Source organism: Schistocerca americana, chromosome 2 (assembly GCF_021461395.2).
Source record: "Schistocerca americana isolate TAMUIC-IGC-003095 chromosome 2, iqSchAmer2.1, whole genome shotgun sequence".
Taxonomy (NCBI): Eukaryota; Metazoa; Arthropoda; class Insecta; order Orthoptera; family Acrididae; genus Schistocerca; species Schistocerca americana.
In genome coordinates, this window is record NC_060120.1 from 691,403,661 (window position 1) to 691,423,573 (window position 19,913).

The following is a 19,913-nucleotide window of genomic DNA, read 5'->3' on the forward strand; positions in this document are numbered from 1 at the left end:
CCAGGAGGGAGAGCGCGCGCATGGTGGAGAGCCAGGGCGGCAGGGCGGAGAGGAGGTTGTGCGCCGCCCAGAGCGCGCGCAAGCGCGGCAGTTGAGACAGGCAGGCTGGCAGGGCCGCCAGCTGGTTGCGGTCGAGTCGCAGCTCTTGAAGCCTGCAGCAGAAGACACACCACAATAGATTCGGCGTGAGTCAATGTATCCTGTGTTAGCAGTACAGCAGCAATAATAATACACAGCAGTGAATCCGTCAACTTCCGCGCGCTAAAAAATTTGAAGAAAGACGTAGTTCCATTCGTACTTAATATTGTGCAATTTTAAAATTCAACCTGGTGGAGTGATGTCTGTTTTGAGATCTGACTATCATGGGTATTGCATAGATGAGCCGCTTCCTTGGTGAGAGAGGGGTCGAGTTTATTGAACTAAGGGAACAGGTCTGGGTGGACCATAAATGTGTTGTCCGATCTTGTAGTCGCTGTTCGACTGATGTTGTGTTTAGAAGGGCAGTTTACAAAGCTCATTGCGTACATTCGCATCTAGAACATCTTGGCTAAATGCATAAGCTAAAAACTAAACTCCGTCCGAACGGGCCTTGGAAGGCCCAACGGTGCGGATCGGCTGCCGTGTCATCCTCAGACCACAGGGCTTCACTGGATATGGATATGGAGGGGCATGTCGTCAGTACACCGCTCTCCCGCCAGTATGTCAGTTTACGGGACTGGAGCCGCTACTTCTCAATCAAGTAGCTCCTCAGTTTGCCTCACAAGGGCTGAGTGCACCCCGCTTGCCAGGGTCTACCAACAGTGTCTCCTCAACGACCATCCAAGTGCTAAGCCCAGCCCGGCAGCGCTTGACTTCGGTGGTCTGACGGGAACTTGTGTTACCACTGCGGCAAGGCCGTTGGCAAATGCATAAACTACTCTACCTTTAAATACGCTCATAGACAACTATAGCATAAATCTATAGTGAGAACGACGTAAGTGATAAAAACACTGTTGCTGGAGTGCTGCCGGCCGCTGTGACCGAGCGTTTCTAGGCGCTTCAGTCCGGAACCGCGCTGCTGCTACGGTCGCTGGTTCGAATCCTACCTCGGGCATGGATCTGTGTGATGTCCTTAGGTTAGTTGGGTTTAAGTACTTCTAAGTCTAGGAGTGCAATCTGTGCATGATTGATTACTGTCAGATATTCTTCATTGTAACAATGGTTTGATTGACCACATAACGAAACATTGGTCAGTAGACCTATGTTGGGCAACAAGAAGATGTCTCTTCATCCTGAGAACCTAAAGACTTCGAACCAGTTTAGTATGCATCTCCTCCTTTTTCTTCTTTTTCCTAGAGTTTATCCCATCTAGTAAGAAGGGGTGCGCTTTTTCAGGATGACCTTCCTGACAACAGTCCTCAAGGTCATATAAGGGAGGAACGGATATTCTATCTATCTGTGAATCATGTAAACTTCGTTCTGTGTGGCATTGTATTTTAAATATTTATATTTACATCGGACCTTGAGATGTGGCAGTGACATGGTATTTTCCTGTCCACCCTCATTTCCGAACGTAATATTACGTAATCTACATGGTCTGGTCACATTAATATGACCACCACCTATGTTCGATGTCAGCGTGCAATCACGACTCACAGATGGCAGGTGGAGGGTATATAAAGCGTGAAAGTAGATGCGAAAAACAGTGCAGTCATTGTCCTAATGTGGAAGTAGAGCGATTTATCCAACGTCCAAGAGGGCATGGCCATTGGCTTCAGCATCAAGGGTGGAAACATTTCCGAAACGACAAAGTTTGTAAATTCTTCGACTGCTGCCGGGGTTAAAGTATACCATGCGTGGCAAAATGGTGCCATCAACAACGGACGCCAAGGAAATGTGGTGCAGTACAGGCCATAGATGACTGCGGTGAATGACGGATTTGGAGATGTGTACAGGTTAACAGATGTGCAGAAGACGAGCAACTGACCGTCCAGGTGAACCAAGGGGCTACCAACAGTGTCTCCTCAACGACCATCAGCGAATGTTGCTACCTATGGGCCACCGCAGTGGGTGCCTGGTCCGTGCACCAATGCTGACTGCTGCTCATCAGCGGCAAAGGTTGGAATTTACACGCCAGAACCGCAACTGGACGTCCACTGAATGGCGACAGGTTTCCTTTTCTGATGAATCACGTTTTATGCTCCATCGGAGAGATGGACGTTGGCGTGTATGGCATGAAACGTCTGAAAGCAAAGGGGTCAGGCTGGAGGAGGGAGCGTTGTGGTCTGAGGAACGCTTCCGTGGCATACCCTGGGTGATCTCGTCGTTCTGGAAGGCACAATAAATCAGTACAAGTGTGCATCTATCCTTGAGAACCTGTTCACCCCAGTATGCAGTTGGTTTTTCCTCGGCACGCGGGATTAGCTGAACGGTCTAGGGCGCTGCAGTCATGGACTGTGTGGCTGGTCCCGACGGAGGTTCGAGTCCTCCCTCGGGCTTGGGTGTGTGTGTTTGTCCTTAGGATAATTTAGGTTAAGTAGTGTGTAAGCTTAGGGACTGATGACCTTAGCAGTTAAGTCCCATAAGATTTCACACACACATTCCTCGGCACGATCGCATCTACTAGCAGACAGTGCAACGTGTTACACAGCTCGAAGTGTACGTGCTTAGCTCGAAGAGCTGCAGGATGAGTTCACCGTACTCCAGTGGCCACCAAAATCCCCGAATTTAAACCCAATCGAGAATTTGTTGGACCAGCTTGATGGGGCTGTTCGCGCCATGGATCCTCCAACGAGAAACCTAGAGCAGCTGACCAAGGAACTGTAGTCTGCAGGGCTCCACATCCCTGCCTGTACCTAAAAGAACCGACTCTCTACATGCACGTACAGCAGCAGTCCACGCTGCAAAATGTGGCTTTTGCACCGGATCACATTACTGTGACTGAACAGCGCATTAAGTTAAGGAACAGCACTACTTATTTTGTAATACATCATAAAATATGCAGCTGGAAACCTGCAATTTATTGATGCTTCTCTTTGAGCCATCAGTGTTCTGACTGGCTTGATGTGGTCCGCCACTAGTATTTCCCATGTGCCAACCTTTTCATCTCACAGTAGCACTTACAACCTACGTCCTCAATTATTTGGTGGATGTATTCCAATCTCTGCCCCCCTCTAGGGTTTTTACCCTCTGCAACTCCCTCTAGTATCATGGAAGTTATTCCCTGATGTCTTAACATATGTCTTATCTGCATCTCCCTTCTTCTTGTCAATGTTTCCGTGTATTCCTTTCCTCCCCGATTTTCTAGAGATCTTTCCCATTCCCTACCTTAACAGTGGATTTAATTTTCGACATTATTCTGCAACACCACACTTCAAATGGTTCTATTCTCGTCTGTTCCGGTTTTCCTGTAGTCCATGTCTCACTGCCATACAATGCTATGCTCCAAACGTATATTCTCAGAAGGTTCTTTCTCAAATTAAGACCTATGTTTGATAGAAGATTTCTCTTAGACAGGAATGCCCTTTTCGCCAATGCTAGTCTGCTTTTTGTGTCCTTCTTGCCCTTTCTGCCGTGGGTTATTTTGTTGCGTCGGTAGCAGAATTCCTTAACTATATCTACTACCTGATCACAAATCCTGATGTTATGTTTCTCACTGTTCTCGTTTCCGCTACTTATCATTACTTTCGCCTTTCTTCGAGTTATTCTCAATCAGTATTAGACTGTTCACTCCATTCTGCATGTCCTGTAAGGGTTCTTTACTTTCACCAGATCCAATATCTCATTTCGGAATCTCTGCCTGACCATGATGTAATCTAACTGAAATCTTCCTGTATCTCCTGGCCTTTTACAACTATACCTCCTCCTCTTGTGGTTCTTGAACAGAGTATTCGCTGTTGCCATCCGACACTTACTGCGGAACTCAATTAGTCTCTCTCCTTTGTTACTCCTACTACCAAGCCAATATTCACCCGTAACCCTTACTTTTACTCCTTCTCCTACAACCGCATTCCAGTCCCCCAAGACTCTTAAATTTTCATCTCCGTTTACGTACTGAATTACCCGTTCAGTATCCTCATATGCTCTCCCTGCCTCCTCTTCTGCTGCTTGCTACGTCGGCATGCATCCTGAACTATTGTTGGTGTAGGCGCGCTGTCGATTCTAAAGAGAACAACACTATCACTGAACTACACGCAGTAACTCACTCTCTGTCCTACCTTTCTATTCTTAACCAGTCTCACTCCCGTTATACCATATTATGCTGCTGTTTATATTACTCTATACTCTTCTGTCCAGAAATCCTTGTCTTCTTTCCATTTCACTTCACTGACGCCCACTATATCTAGGTTGAGCGTTAGCATTTCCATTTTCAGATTTTCTAGTTTCCCTTCCACGTTCAAATTCCTAATATTCCATGCACCGATTCGTAGAGTGTTATCCTTCCGTTGGGTATTCAATCTTTATCTCATAGTTAGCTCTCTTTTGGCACTTACCTCCCGGAGATGCGAATGGGGGACTACTCCGGAATCTTTTGCCCATGGAGAGATTATCATAACACTTTTAAAGTACAGGCAACATGTCCTGTGGATAAACGTTGTGTGTCTTTTGCAGTGGTTTCCATTACTTTCGGTATCCTCACGCCGTTGATCACTGCTGATTCTTTCGTCTTTTAGGGCAGTGTCCCACCCCATGGGCAAGAGTGTTCCCTGAACCTATGTTCTCTCCTACGCCCTCTTTGACAAGGCCGTTGGTAGAATGACGGGGACTTCTTATGCCGGAAGTCTTCGGCAGCCATTGATGGTAATTTTTATTCATAATGTAAGGGGTGGCGGGATTCGAACGCGGACGCTTTGATTAGTAATCAAAGACGTTACCCCTAGACCACGAGAATGGGACTTAACCACCCCAAAATACGCCGTATGATTCGTGTGTTATGTGTATCAGAACTCATGTAGGCGAGTGACAGCCGTGTCTGACGATCGATACGCAAGGAGGCGAGGCGTGGCTGCAGGAGAGGCGAATCCACGAGTGTAGGCGGAAGCTAGGTCCCGTGAAGGGGGGGGGGGGGGAAGAGATGCATCGAATATTCTGCATGGCTATTACAAATGATTGAAGCGATTTCATAAATTCACTGTAGCTCCATTCATTGACATATGGTCACGACACACTACAGATACGTAGAAAAACTCATAAAGTTTTGTTCGGCTGAAGCCGCACTTCAGGTTTCTGCCGCCAGAGCGCTCGAGAGCGCAGTGAGACAAAATGGCGACAGGAGCCGAGAAAGCGTACGTCGTGCTTGAAATGCCCTCACATCAGTCAGTCATAACAGTGCAACGACACTTCAGGACGAAGTTCAACAAAGATCCACCAACTGCTAACTCCATTCGGCGATGGTATGCGCAGTTTAAAGCTTCTGGATGCCTCTGTAAGGGGAAATCAACGGGTCGGCCTGCAATGAGCGAAGAAACGGTTGAACGCGTGCGGGCAAGTTTGACGCGTAGCCCGCGGAGGTCGACGAATAAAGCAAGGAGGGAGCTAAACGTACCACAGCCGACGGTTTGGAAAATCCTACGGAAAAGGCTAAAGCAGAAGCCTTACCGTTTACAATTGCTACAAGCCCTGACACCCGATGACAAAGTCAAACGCTTTGAATTTTCGGCGCGGTTGCAACAGCTCATGGAAGAGGATGCGTTCAGTGCGAAACTTGTTTTCAGTGATGAAGCAACATTTTTTCTTAATGATGAAGTGAACAGACACAATGTGCGAATCTGGGCGGTAGAGAATCCTCACGCATTCGTGCAGCAAATTCGCAATTCACTAAAAGTTAACGTCTTTTGTGCAATCTCACGGTTTAAAGTTTACGGCCCCTTTTTCTTTTGCGAAAAAAACGTTACAGGACACGTGTATCTGGACATGCTGGAAAATTGGCTCATGCCACAACTGGAGACCGACAGCGCCGACTTCATGTTTCAACAGGATGGTGCTCCACCGCACTTCCATCATGATGTTCGGCATTTCTTAAACAGGAGATTGGAAAACCGATGGATCGGTCGTGGTGGAGATCATGATCAGCAATTCATGTCATGGCCTCCACGCTCTCCCGACTTAACCCCATGCGATTCTTTCTGTGGGGTTATGTGAAAGATTCAGTGTTTAAACCTCCTCTACCAAGAAACGTGCCAGAACTGCGAGCTCGCATCAACGATGCTTTCGAACTCATTGATGGGGGCATGCTGCGCCGAGTGTGGGAGGAACTTGATTATCTGCTTGATGTCTGCCGAATCACTAAAGGGGCACATATCGAACATTTGTGAATGCCTAAAAAAACTTATTGAGTTTTTGTATGTGTGTGCAAGGCATTGTGAAAATATCTCAAATAATAAAGTTATTGTAGAGCTGTGAAATCGCTTCAATCATTTGTAATAACCCTGTAGATGGATGGTGCAGGAAAGACACAGTTTCAGCAGGAACACCCCTTGACCCTACAGGTTTGGAGAGAGGACATTGTCCTTCCGTAAAAATACGTTTTTGTGGTATCCACCACTATTAAATCTCCGCACCGAGCAGCGGCGCGCTCCATCAAGCGCGGCCGAGAAACGCATCGTCGGCCGCACTTCTCCGTGCGTGGCCCGCCGCTAACATCGCAGGCAGCCTTCGCGCGCGCGCACTTCAGACCACAGCGAACTAACTAATGTAAATCCACCCGATGATGGAGGTTTAAACCTTTGAAACGCGTCGTGGAAATAAATAGAACGGTGACTGGTAACAGTAAACTTGTTGTTTCATTTAATGTTAATAACAGTCACGGTAAAGCCTAACCTAAAATGTTCGCATTTAAAGTTCTTGATGTGCTATTCAAGGCAGCGGATGTTCCTGCACGGGGCTTTGTGGGCACACTGCACACAGAGCAGTGAACCGCTCCCTGAGGTGTGTATGAAGCCACGAGTCATCTAAATAAACCACTAACCGTTTTAACTCTAAACCATTAACCATTTTAATTCAGATCATAGTGATAACTTCACAGCCAGAACAAATTTTCTCAGAGTTTCCTAGCTAGTGTTGAAATCCACTTCAGCGTGACAAAAATACTGAAGTTTTTGCACAGTTTAGATTTCCTTACATTGTTTATAATATCGCAGAAGTTCTTGTTTGATAATACATTCATTCTTATCGTCAGTTAAATATTTATTATGTGCACTTTTCTACATTTCCTTCCGGGTGTGTACTGAATGTCACTCCGCTTGGCACCGTGTCCTTCCTCTCGTAATTTACACACCATCGAATTATTCAACTTTCGCTTTTGCTAGGGTGTTCCGCTGCCTTTCTGTACCTCTTCAACGTCGAGTGGGGCTTTTCCTATTCACGTGACCAAGTCAGTTCCCATTACTGCCGGGACTACGGTTCATTTAACTGAAATGCAGAATGCAGAATGAAATGCAGAATGCATAACGTTGCCTTGGTTTGAACTAGATGTTCTGTCTCCCACTTTAGAAACTTACAAGGAGACCATCCGGCATGATAAGTAAAGTTCATAACTCGGATGTCAATCCCACAAGGCAGTTCATTACATCTCTCCAACTTTGAAGGTTTCCATGGACCTTTAATTCACTAAAAATAATACGATATTTTTCGACAGGTCCCCTGGCTCACTCATTAGCAATGGAGAATGGCAATCGGTAATCAATAGATTACAGGTTCAAAACTCGCTATGATGTCTTTTTCTTGTATTTTCCATTCAGTTCGAATAACTGCCTCATTTATCTACAAAATTCACCAAATATACACCAGTTAACACGAATCTAATTATCATTGTGCTATCAAATACCGATACCACCCCATGGGCATCAGTTGGCAATGGAATTGCAAGTCTCTGTTAGGTGATAATAGCGGTCGCGCAGGATCTGGCGGACCCAGTGGTGTGCGCCCACTGAGCCACTCCCACAGAGCCACGCCTCCTGAACTCTGAACCACAAGCGCCCTTTGCCATTCAGTTCGAATACCTGCGTCATATATCCACAAAATTCATCAAATATACACCAGTTAACACGAATCTAATTTTCATTGTGCTATCAAATACCGATACCACCCCATGGGCATCAGTTGGCAATGGAATTGCAAGTCTCTGTTAGGTGATAATAGCGGTCGCGCAGGATCTGGCGGACCCAGTGGTGTGCGCCCACTGAGCCACTCCCACAGAGCCACGCCTCCTGAACTCTGAACCACAAGCGCCCTTTGCATTCAGTTCGAATACCTGCGTCATATATCCACAAAATTCATCAAATATACACCAGTTAACACGAATCTAATTATCATTGTGCTATCAAATACCGATACCACCCCATGGGCATCAGTTGGCAATGGAATTGCAAGTCTCTGTTAGGTGATAATAGCGGTCGCGCAGGATCTGGCGGACCCAGTGGTGTGCGCCCACTGAGCCACTCCCACAGAGCCACGCCTCCTGAACTCTGAACCACAAGCGCCCTTTGCCATTCAGTTCGAATACCTGCGTCATATATCCACAAAATTCATCAAATATACACCAGTTAACACGAATCTAATTTTCATTGTGCTATCAAATACCGATACCACCCCATGGGCATCAGTTGGCAATGGAATTGCAAGTCTCTGTTAGGTGATAATAGCGGTCGCGCAGGATCTGGCGGACCCAGTGGTGTGCGCCCACTGAGCCACTCCCACAGAGCCACGCCTCCTGAACTCTGAACCACAAGCGCCCTTTGCCATTCAGTTCGAATACCTGCGTCATATATCCACAAAATTCATCAAATATACACCAGTTAACACGAATCTAATTTTCATTGTGCTATCAAATACCGATACCACCCCATGGGCATCAGTTGGCAATGGAATTGCAAGTCTCTGTTAGGTGATAATAGCGGTCGCGCAGGATCTGGCGGACCCAGTGGTGTGCGCCCACTGAGCCACTCCCACAGAGCCATGCCTCCTGAACTCTGAACCACAAGCGCCCTTTGCCATTCAGTTCGAATACCTGCGTCATATATCCACAAAATTCATCAAATATACACCAGTTAACACGAATCTAATTTTCATTGTGCTATCAAATACCGATACCACCCGATGGGCATCAGTTGGCAATGGAATTGCAAGTCTCTGTTAGGTGATAATAGCGGTCGCGCAGGATCTGGCGGACCCAGTGGTGTGCGCCCACTGAGCCACTCCCACAGAGCCACGCCTCCTGAACTCTGAACCACAAGCGCCCTTTGCCATTCAGTTCGAATACCTGCGTCATATATCCACAAAATTCATCAAGTATACACCAGTTAACACGAATCTAATTTTCATTGTGCTATCAAATACCGATACCACCCCATGGGCATCAGTTGGCAATGGAATTGCAAGTCTCTGTTAGGTGATAATAGCGGTCGCGCAGGATCTGGCGGACCCAGTGGTGTGCGCCCACTGAGCCACTCCCACAGAGCCACGCCTCCTGAACTCTGAACCACAAGCGCCCTTTGCCATTCAGTTCGAATACCTGCGTCATATATCCACAAAATTCATCAAATATACACCAGTTAACACGAATCTAATTTTCATTGTGCTATCAAATACCGATACCACCCCATGGGCATCAGTTGGCAATGGAATTGCAAGTCTCTGTTAGGTGATAATAGCGGTCGCGCAGGATCTGGCGGACCCAGTGGTGTGCGCCCACTGAGCCACTCCCACAGAGCCACGCCTCCTGAACTCTGAACCACAAGCGCCCTTTGCCATTCAGTTCGAATACCTGCGTCATATATCCACAAAATTCATCAAATATACACCAGTTAACACGAATCTAATTTTCATTGTGCTATCAAATACCGATACCACCCCATGGGCATCAGTTGGCAATGTAATTGCAAGTCTCTGTTAGGTGATAATAGCGGTCGCGCAGGATCTGGCGGACCCAGTGGTGTGCGCCCACTGAGCCACTCCCACAGAGCCACGCCTCCTGAACTCTGAACCACAAGCGCCCTTTGCCATTCAGTTCGAATACCTGCGTCATATATCCACAAAATTCATCAAATATACACCAGTTAACACGAATCTAATTTTCATTGTGCTATCAAATACCGATACCACCCCATGGGCATCAGTTGGCAATGGAATTGCAAGTCTCTGTTAGGTGATAATAGCGGTCGCGCAGGATCTGGCGGACCCAGTGGTGTGCGCCCACTGAGCCACTCCCACAGAGCCACGCCTCCTGAACTCTGAACCACAAGCGCCCTTTGCATTCAGTTCGAATACCTGCGTCATATATCCACAAAATTCATCAAATATACACCAGTTAACACGAATCTAATTTTCATTGTGCTATCAAATACCGATACCACCCCATGGGCATCAGTTGGCAATGGAATTGCAAGTCTCTGTTAGGTGATAATAGCGGTCGCGCAGGATCTGGCGGACCCAGTGGTGTGCGCCCACTGAGCCACTCCCACAGAGCCACGCCTCCTGAACTCTGAACCACAAGCGCCCTTTGCCATTCAGTTCGAATACCTGCGTCATATATCCACAAAATTTATCAAATATACACCAGTTAACACGAATCTAATTTTCATTGTGCTATCAAATACCGATACCACCCCATGGGCATCAGTTGGCAATGGAATTGCAAGTCTCTGTTAGGTGATAATAGCGGTCGCGCAGGATCTGGCGGACCCAGTGGTGTGCGCCCACTGAGCCACTCCCACAGAGCCACGCCTCCTGAACTCTGAACCACAAGCGCCCTTTGCCATTCAGTTCGAATACCTGCGTCATATATCCACAAAATTCATCAAATATACACCAGTTAACACGAATCTAATTTTCATTGTGCTATCAAATACCGATACCACCCCATGGGCATCAGTTGGCAATGGAATTGCAAGTCTCTGTTAGGTGATAATAGCGGTCGCGCAGGATCTGGCGGACCCAGTGGTGTGCGCCCACTGAGCCACTCCCACAGAGCCACGCCTCCTGAACTCTGAACCACAAGCGCCCTTTGCCATTCAGTTCGATACCTGCGTCATATATCCACAAAATTCATCAAATATACACCAGTTAACACGAATCTAATTTTCATTGTGCTATCAAATACCGATACCACCCCATGGGCATCAGTTGGTAATGGAATTGCAAGTCTCTGTTAGGTGATAATAGCGGTCGCGCAGGATCTGGCGGACCCAGTGGTGTGCGCCCACTGAGCCACTCCCACAGAGCCACGCCTCCTGAACTCTGAACCACACGCGCCCTTTGCCATTCAGTTCGAATACCTGCGTCATATATCCACAAAATTCATCAAATATACACCAGTTAACACGAATCTAATTTTCATTGTGCTATCAAATACCGATACCACCCATGGGCATCAGTTGGCAATGGAATTGCAAGTCTCTGTTAGGTGATAATAGCGGTCGCGCAGGATCTGGCGGACCCAGTGGTGTGCGCCCACTGAGCCACTCCCACAGAGCCACGCCTCCTGAACTCTGAACCACAAGCGCCCTTTGCCATTCAGTTCGAATACCTGCGTCATATATCCACAAAATTCATCAAATATACACCAGTTAACACGAATCTAATTTTCATTGTGCTATCAAATACCGATACCACCCCATGGGCATCAGTTGGCAATGGAATTGCAAGTCTCTGTTAGGTGATAATAGCGGTCGCGCAGGATCTGGCGGACCCAGTGGTGTGCGCCCACTGAGCCACTCCCACAGAGCCACGCCTCCTGAACTCTGAACCACAAGCGCCCTTTGCCATTCGGTTCGAATACCTGCGTCATATATCCACAAAATTCATCAAATATACACCAGTTAACACGAATCTAATTTTCATTGTGCTATCAAATACCGATACCACCCCATGGGCATCAGTTGGCAATGGAATTGCAAGTCTCTGTTAGGTGATAATAGCGGTCGCGCAGGATCTGGCGGACCCAGTGGTGTGCGCCCACTGAGCCACTCCCACAGAGCCACGCCTCCTGAGCTCTGAACCACAAGCGCCCTTTGCCATTCAGTTCGAATACCTGCGTCATATATCCACAAAATTCATCAAATATACACCAGTTAACACGAATCTAATTTTCATTGTGCTATCAAATACCGATACCACCCCATGGGCATCAGTTGGCAATGGAATTGCAAGTCTCTGTTAGGTGATAATAACGGTCGCGCAGGATCTGGCGGACCCAGTGGTGTGCGCCCACTGAGCCACTCCCACAGAGCCACGCCTCCTGAACTCTGAACCACAAGCGCCCTTTGCCATTCAGTTCGAATACCTGCGTCATATATCCACAAAATTCATCAAATATACACCAGTTAACACGAATCTAATTTTCATTGTGCTATCAAATACCGATACCACCCCATGGGCATCAGTTGGCAATGGAATTGCAAGTCTCTGTTAGGTGATAATAGCGGTCGCGCAGGATCTGGCGGACCCAGTGGTGTGCGCCCACTGAGCCACTCCCACAGAGCCACGCCTCCTGAACTCTGAACCACAAGCGCCCTTTGCCATTCAGTTCGAATACCTGCGTCATATATCCACAAAATTCATCAAATATACACCAGTTAACACGAATCTAATTTTCATTGTGCTATCAAATACCGATACCACCCCATGGGCATCAGTTGGCAATGGAATTGCAAGTCTCTGTTAGGTGATAATAGCGGTCGCGCAGGATCTGGCGGACCCAGTGGTGTGCGCCCACTGAGCCACTCCCACAGAGCCACGCCTCCTGAACTCTGAACCACAAGCGCCCTTTGCCATTCAGTTCGAATACCTGCGTCATATATCCACAAAATTCATCAAATATACACCAGTTAACACGAATCTAATTTCCATTGTGCTATCAAATACCGATACCACCCCATGGGTATCAGTTGGCAATGGAATTGCAAGTCTCTGTTAGGTGATAATAGCGGTCGCGCAGGATCTGGCGGACCCAGTGGTGTGCGCCCACTGAGCCACTCCCACAGAGCCACGCCTCCTGAACTCTGAACCACAAGCGCCCTTTGCCATTCAGTTCGAATACCTGCGTCATATATCCACAAAATTCATCAAATATACACCAGTTAACACGAATCTAATTTTCATTGTGCTATCAGATACCGATACCACCCCATGGGCATCAGTTGGCAATATAATTGCAAGTCTCTGTTAGGTGATAATAGCGGTCGCGCAGGATCTGGCGGACCCAGTGGTGTGCGCCCACTGAGCCACTCCCACAGAGCCACGCCTCCTGAACTCTGAACCACAAGCGCCCTTTGCCATTCAGTTCGAATACCTGCGTCATATATCCACAAAATTCATCAAATATACACCAGTTAACACGAATCTAATTTTCATTGTGCTATCAAATACCGATACCACCCCATGGGCATCAGTTGGCAATGGAATTGCAAGTCTCTGTTAGGTGATAATAGCGGTCGCGCAGGATCTGGCGGACCCAGTGGTGTGCGCCCACTGAGCCACTCCCACAGAGCCACGCCTCCTGAACTCTGAACCACAAGCGCCCTTTGCCATTCAGTTCGAATACCTGCGTCATATATCCACAAAATTCATCAAGTATACACCAGTTAACACGAATCTAATTTTCATTGTGCTATCAAATACCGATACCACCCCATGGGCATCAGTTGGCAATGGAATTGCAAGTCTCTGTTAGGTGATAATAGCGGTCGCGCAGGATCTGGCGGACCCAGTGGTGTGCGCCCACTGAGCCACTCCCACAGAGCCACGCCTCCTGAACTCTGAACCACAAGCGCCCTTTGCCATTCAGTTCGAATACCTGCGTCATATATCCACAAAATTCATCAAATATACACCAGTTAACACGAATCTAATTTTCATTGTGCTATCAAATACCGATACCACCCCATGGGCATCAGTTGGCAATGGAATTGCAAGTCTCTGTTAGGTGATAATAGCGGTCGCGCAGGATCTGGCGGACCCAGTGGTGTGCGCCCACTGAGCCACTCCCACAGAGCCACGCCTCCTGAACTCTGAACCACAAGCGCCCTTTGCCATTCAGTTCGAATACCTGCGTCATATATCCACAAAATTCATCAAATATACACCAGTTAACACGAATCTAATTTTCATTGTGCTATCAAATACCGATACCACCCCATGGGCATCAGTTGGCAATGGAATTGCAAGTCTCTGTTAGGTGATAATAACGGTCGCGCAGGATCTGGCGGACCCAGTGGTGTGCGCCCACTGAGCCACTCCCACAGAGCCACGCCTCCTGAACTCTGAACCACAAGCGCCCTTTGCCATTCGGTTCGAATACCTGCGTCATATATCCACAAAATTCATCAAATATACACCAGTTAACACGAATCTAATTTTCATTGTGCTATCAAATACCGATACCACCCCATGGGCATCAGTTGGCAATGGAATTGCAAGTCTCTGTTAGGTGATAATAGCGGTCGCGCAGGATCTGGCGGACCCAGTGGTGTGCGCCCACTGAGCCACTCCCACAGAGCCACGCCTCCTGAACTCTGAACCACAAGCGCCCTTTGCCATTCAGTTCGAATACCTGCGTCATATATCCACAAAATTCATCAAATATACACCAGTTAACACGAATCTAATTTTCATTGTGCTATCAAATACCGATACCACCCCATGGGCATCAGTTGGCAATGGAATTGCAAGTCTCTGTTAGGTGATAATAGCGGTCGCGCAGGATCTGGCGGACCCAGTGGTGTGCGCCCACTGAGCCACTCCCACAGAGCCACGCCTCCTGAACTCTGAACCACAAGCGCCCTTTGCCATTCAGTTCGAATACCTGCGTCATATATCCACAAAATTCATCAAATATACACCAGTTAACTCGAATCTAATTTTCATTGTGCTATCAAATACCGATACCACCCGATGGGCATCAGTTGGCAATGGAATTGCAAGTCTCTGTTAGGTGATAATAGCGGTCGCGCAGGATCTGGCGGACCCAGTGGTGTGCGCCCACTGAGCCACTCCCACAGAGCCACGCCTCCTGAACTCTGAACCACAAGCGCCCTTTGCCATTCAGTTCGAATACCTGCGTCATATATCCACAAAATTCATCAAGTATACACCAGTTAACACGAATCTAATTTTCATTGTGCTATCAAATACCGATACCACCCCATGGGCATCAGTTGGCAATGGAATTGCAAGTCTCTGTTAGGTGATAATAGCGGTCGCGCAGGATCTGGCGGACCCAGTGGTGTGCGCCCACTGAGCCACTCCCACAGAGCCACGCCTCCTGAACTCTGAACCACAAGCGCCCTTTGCCATTCAGTTCGAATACCTGCGTCATATATCCACAAAATTCATCAAATATACACCAGTTAACACGAATCTAATTTTCATTGTGCTATCAAATACCGATACCACCCCATGGGCATCAGTTGGCAATGGAATTGCAAGTCTCTGTTAGGTGATAATAGCGGTCGCGCAGGATCTGGCGGACCCAGTGGTGTGCGCCCACTGAGCCACTCCCACAGAGCCACGCCTCCTGAACTCTGAACCACAAGCGCCCTTTGCCATTCAGTTCGAATACCTGCGTCATATATCCACAAAATTCATCAAATATACACCAGTTAACACGAATCTAATTTTCATTGTGCTATCAAATACCGATACCACCCCATGGGCATCAGTTGGCAATGGAATTGCAAGTCTCTGTTAGGTGATAATAGCGGTCGCGCAGGATCTGGCGGACCCAGTGGTGTGCGCCCACTGAGCCACTCCCACAGAGCCACGCCTCCTGAACTCTGAACCACAAGCGCCCTTTGCCATTCAGTTCGAATACCTGCGTCATATATCCACAAAATTCATCAAATATACACCAGTTAACACGATATAGGACGGCCGGCGGAAGCCACTTGGCTCACTTGCACTTAGAGCCTCATTGCTATGACACCATCATTCGCGCTTAGTACAGCGAACCTCATCCTAGTTGCTGTTGTAGGAGCTGGATGATAATTCTTGCTACGATGTTTGTAATGAATCTTCATTTGCCTGGAGAAATATAAAATAAATCTTCTCTTTGCTTTGTTAACTTGTTCACTGATCATTTCTGCTCCTGTCCAGCTTTCCTGCGACAACAGTTGGCCCACCACCCTGTAGCCCGCCTCTCCTTACCACTGTGTGCGAATTCGTGCACAACAATCATTTGTAAGAAAAATCCACGTCTTCGTTTTTCGGATTGCATATTGCATGCAAAATTCCAGTTTTCACTGCAAATATGACGTCTTAAGCATCGATATTTTATAAAAGATTCTTAATAATTTTGTAATGTTTTTGTATTTAAACTATCTTTTATAAAATATCGACAATTAAGAATTAATATTTGCAATGAGTGAGAATGTAATTAGAAATAAAACATTCATTTTTCGTAATAATTATGATTATGTATGTGGCAATTAGCATATATTTAAATATGCATATATTTAAATGTGCAGGGATTCGAATTGAACTAAAAAATAAAACGAAAATCATTGATCCATTTATTACCTGATTACCATTATCCAATGGTAAAGAGTAAGCCATGCCACCTGTCGAGAAAATCGCCTTCATTTTAGTAAATTGATGGTCCACGGAAGTCTTCAAAGTATATTTTCGCGAATGTTTGCGAGTTGCACAGAACTGCTTTGTGTGATTGATATCCTAGTTTTGAACTTCACGTACTACAAATATAAAAAAATTACAAAAATCCCGGTAGTCTCTTTGTTAGTCACAGTCGTCTAAATGAGGAAGGCCGTGTCGGGATCTGAGTGAGTCCTCCTCAATGCTTAACCACTGAACCACGTCGCGCAGTGGAGATAAAGACGACCCTCCTAATTGGGACCCTCTTCAAGGTGGTGCGACGGCTAAGATAAGTGGCAGCTTGTGGGGAGAGATAGGCGTATAAACACAGATGCAGGTGCAGGCAGCCTAGAGATAGCAGTGTAAACACAGCGCCGGGCAGCCTTGTCCCCGCGGCGCGGCCGTGGGCTGGCGGCCGTTGGCGCGACCCGGTTGCTCGCGCGCGCATGCGCCGGCACGCGGCCTTGCTGGCGTGGGGCAGCTTTCCCCGCGGCTGTAACACCTCCAGCTTCCTGGCGGACTTCGTCGTCCACCGACCCACACCACTGTCTGATCACTGGTCAGCCCCTCTTAACTGCAGCACACGTCCTACCTTCGTGCTTTGATTGTGATTCGTAGAGGGCGGATTGATATTTGCAAATATAATGGCTAAGTGCGAGTAGAACTCCCGCTCCAAGAGTCATGTGCATACACAATTATGTGTGTAGATAGTTCATCTATACGGGGACTCAAGAATGTTAAAGATTTTTGCTTGGTTATCGACATCGGTACTGGCATTATACACTACTGGCCATTAAAATTGCTACACCACGAAGATGACGTGCTACAGACGCGAAATTTAACCGACAGGAAGAAGATACTGTGATATGCAAATGATTAGCTTTTCAGAGCATTCACACAATGTTGGTGCCGGTGGCGACACTAACAACGTGCTGACATGAGGAAAGTTTCCAACCGATTTTTCATACACAAACAGCAGTTGACCGGCGTTGCCTGGTGAACGTTGTTGTGATGCCTCGTGTAAGAAGGAGAAATGCGTACCATCACGTTTCTGACTTTGATAAAGGTCGAATTGTAGCCTATCGCGATTGCGGTTTATCGTATCCCGACATTGCTGCTGGCGTTGGTCGAGATCCAATAACTGTTAGCAGAATACTGAATCGATGGGTTCAGGAGGGTAATACGGAACGCCGTGCTGGATCCCAACGGCCTCGTATCACTAGCAGTCGAGATGACAGGCATCTTACCCGCATGGCTGTAACGGATCGTGCAGCGACGTCTCGATCCCTGAGTCAACAGATGGGGACGTTTTGCAAGACAACAGCCATCAGCACGAACATTTCGACGACGTTTGCAGCAGCATGGACTATCAGCTCGGAGACCATGGCAGCGGTTACCCTTGACGCTCCATCACAGACAGGAGCGCCTGCGATGGTGTACTCAACGACGAACCTGGGTGGACGAATGGCAAAACGTCATTTTTTCGGATGAATTCGGGTTCTGTTTACAGCATCATGATGGTCGCATCCGTGTTTGGCGACATCGCGGTCAACGCACATTGGAAGCGTATATTCGTCATCGACATACTGGCATATCACCCAGCGTGATGGTATGGGGTGCCATTGGATACACGTCTCGGCCACCTCTTGTTCGCATTGACGGCACTTTGAACAGTGGACGTTACATTTCAGATGTGTTACGACCCGTGGCTCTATCCTTCATTCGATCCCTGCAGCACCCTACATTTCAGCAGGATAATGCACGACTGCATGTTGCAGGTCCTGTACGGGCTTTTCTGGATACAGAAAAATGTTCGACTGCTGCCCTGGCCAGCACATTCTCCAGATCTTTCACCAACTGAAAACGTCTGGTCAATGGTGACCGAGCAACTGGCTCGTCACAATACACCAGTTACTACTCTTAATGAACTGTGGTATCGTGTTGAAGCTACATGGACAGCTGTACCTGTACACGCCATCCAAGCACTGTTTGACTCAATGCCCAGGCGTATCAAGGCCGTTTCTACTGCCGGAGGTGGTCGGTTGTTCTGGGTACTGATTTCTCAGGATCTATGCACCCAAATTGCGTGAAAATGTAATCACATGTCAGTTCTAGTATAATATATTTGTCCAATTAATACCCGTTTATCATCTGAATTTCTTCTTGGTGTAGCAATTTTAATGGCCAGTAGTGTATCAAGCCCAAGTATTCTAAGACTTCCGAGAATGTTTTAAGTTTAATTGTATTGTGTTGTCACGCATCTGATATTGTAATTCCTGGGAAAAAGGGAATTAACACACACAAAGTGTTTTTTTCTTGTGATATGGTTACAATTTAACAATTTTCGGACTTTGCCTTTACCTGTACTGTGAAGCCTTGCTTCTTGCCAAACTTCATGATTCTAGGTTGACAGGATGTACCTTACAGATTTTGGCGAGTGAATTTGCGAATATCAAAATATGTGACATAAATGACAGCATCTTTGGATTGCATTGATGTAGAAGCTTTGATTTTTCGACTGCCAAGTATGTGACATAAATTTTAACTGCCGGCCGCGGTGGTCTAGCGGTTCTAGGCGCGCAGTCCGGAACCGCGCGACTGCTACGGTCACAGGTTCGAATCCTGCCTCGGGCATGGATGTGTGTGATGTCCTTAGGTTAGTCAGGTTTAAGTAGTTCTAAGTTCTAGGGGACTGATGACCACAGTAGTAAAGTCCCATAGTGCTCAGAGCCATTTGAACCATTTTTGAACCAAATTTTAACTTGATACGTCTACTCGTTTCCGAGAAAAAGGGTTCTTAACAATCGGACGGACAGACGGACAACAAAACGATCCTATAAAAGGTTCCGTAACCTTCAGAAGAAAGCTTGCTTTTAGGAAGTAAAATGGCAGCAGTGTGCAATAAAGTAGTGGTAGTAGGTTTGCAGTAGTCTTCCTCAGGTGTAGATTGGTTAGTGTAGATTGGTTAGCTGAGTAGTAGGTTCTCCAAAATATTGGATTACAAAAGGTGTCGTACGACTACTGACCTCATATTTCTTACATTGTACTGATCCTAGAATACCACTTACACCGGTTGGGAGACAGGAAGGGGATACACAGGAGTCTACTCGTGGCGTATATGGCCTGCTGGTAATTTGTAGCCCACTGAGAAGCGATGACAAGGGTGTTTGAGTCGTGTTTTTCTTCTGTTCGTTGCGAAGGAACGACGCCCGTTGGGTCTGCGCTGTTGGTTTAGCCGCTCGCGGCTGTGTCCGGTGCTCCCTCAGCCCTGCCATCACGTGCCAGCGTAGCTGGCAGCGAGGACGCCAGCAGCTTGTAACCGGTCTCTCTAGTTATGTTGCTAGTCTGTT

The 19,913-nt window shown here is 47.2% G+C and overlaps 1 protein-coding gene across 1 annotated transcript in view; it reads right to left on the bottom strand.

The window, feature by feature from the left end:
- The window catches only part of LOC124594343 (protein phosphatase PHLPP-like protein), a 260,630-nt gene that overhangs the window by 133,438 nt on the left and 107,279 nt on the right, over positions 1–19,913 (bottom strand). Inside the window, exon 3 of the mRNA XM_047132710.1 lies at positions 2–152. Within this exon, the coding sequence (XP_046988666.1) occupies positions 2–152 (151 nt within the window). The remainder of the gene's footprint in view (position 1; positions 153–19,913) is intronic.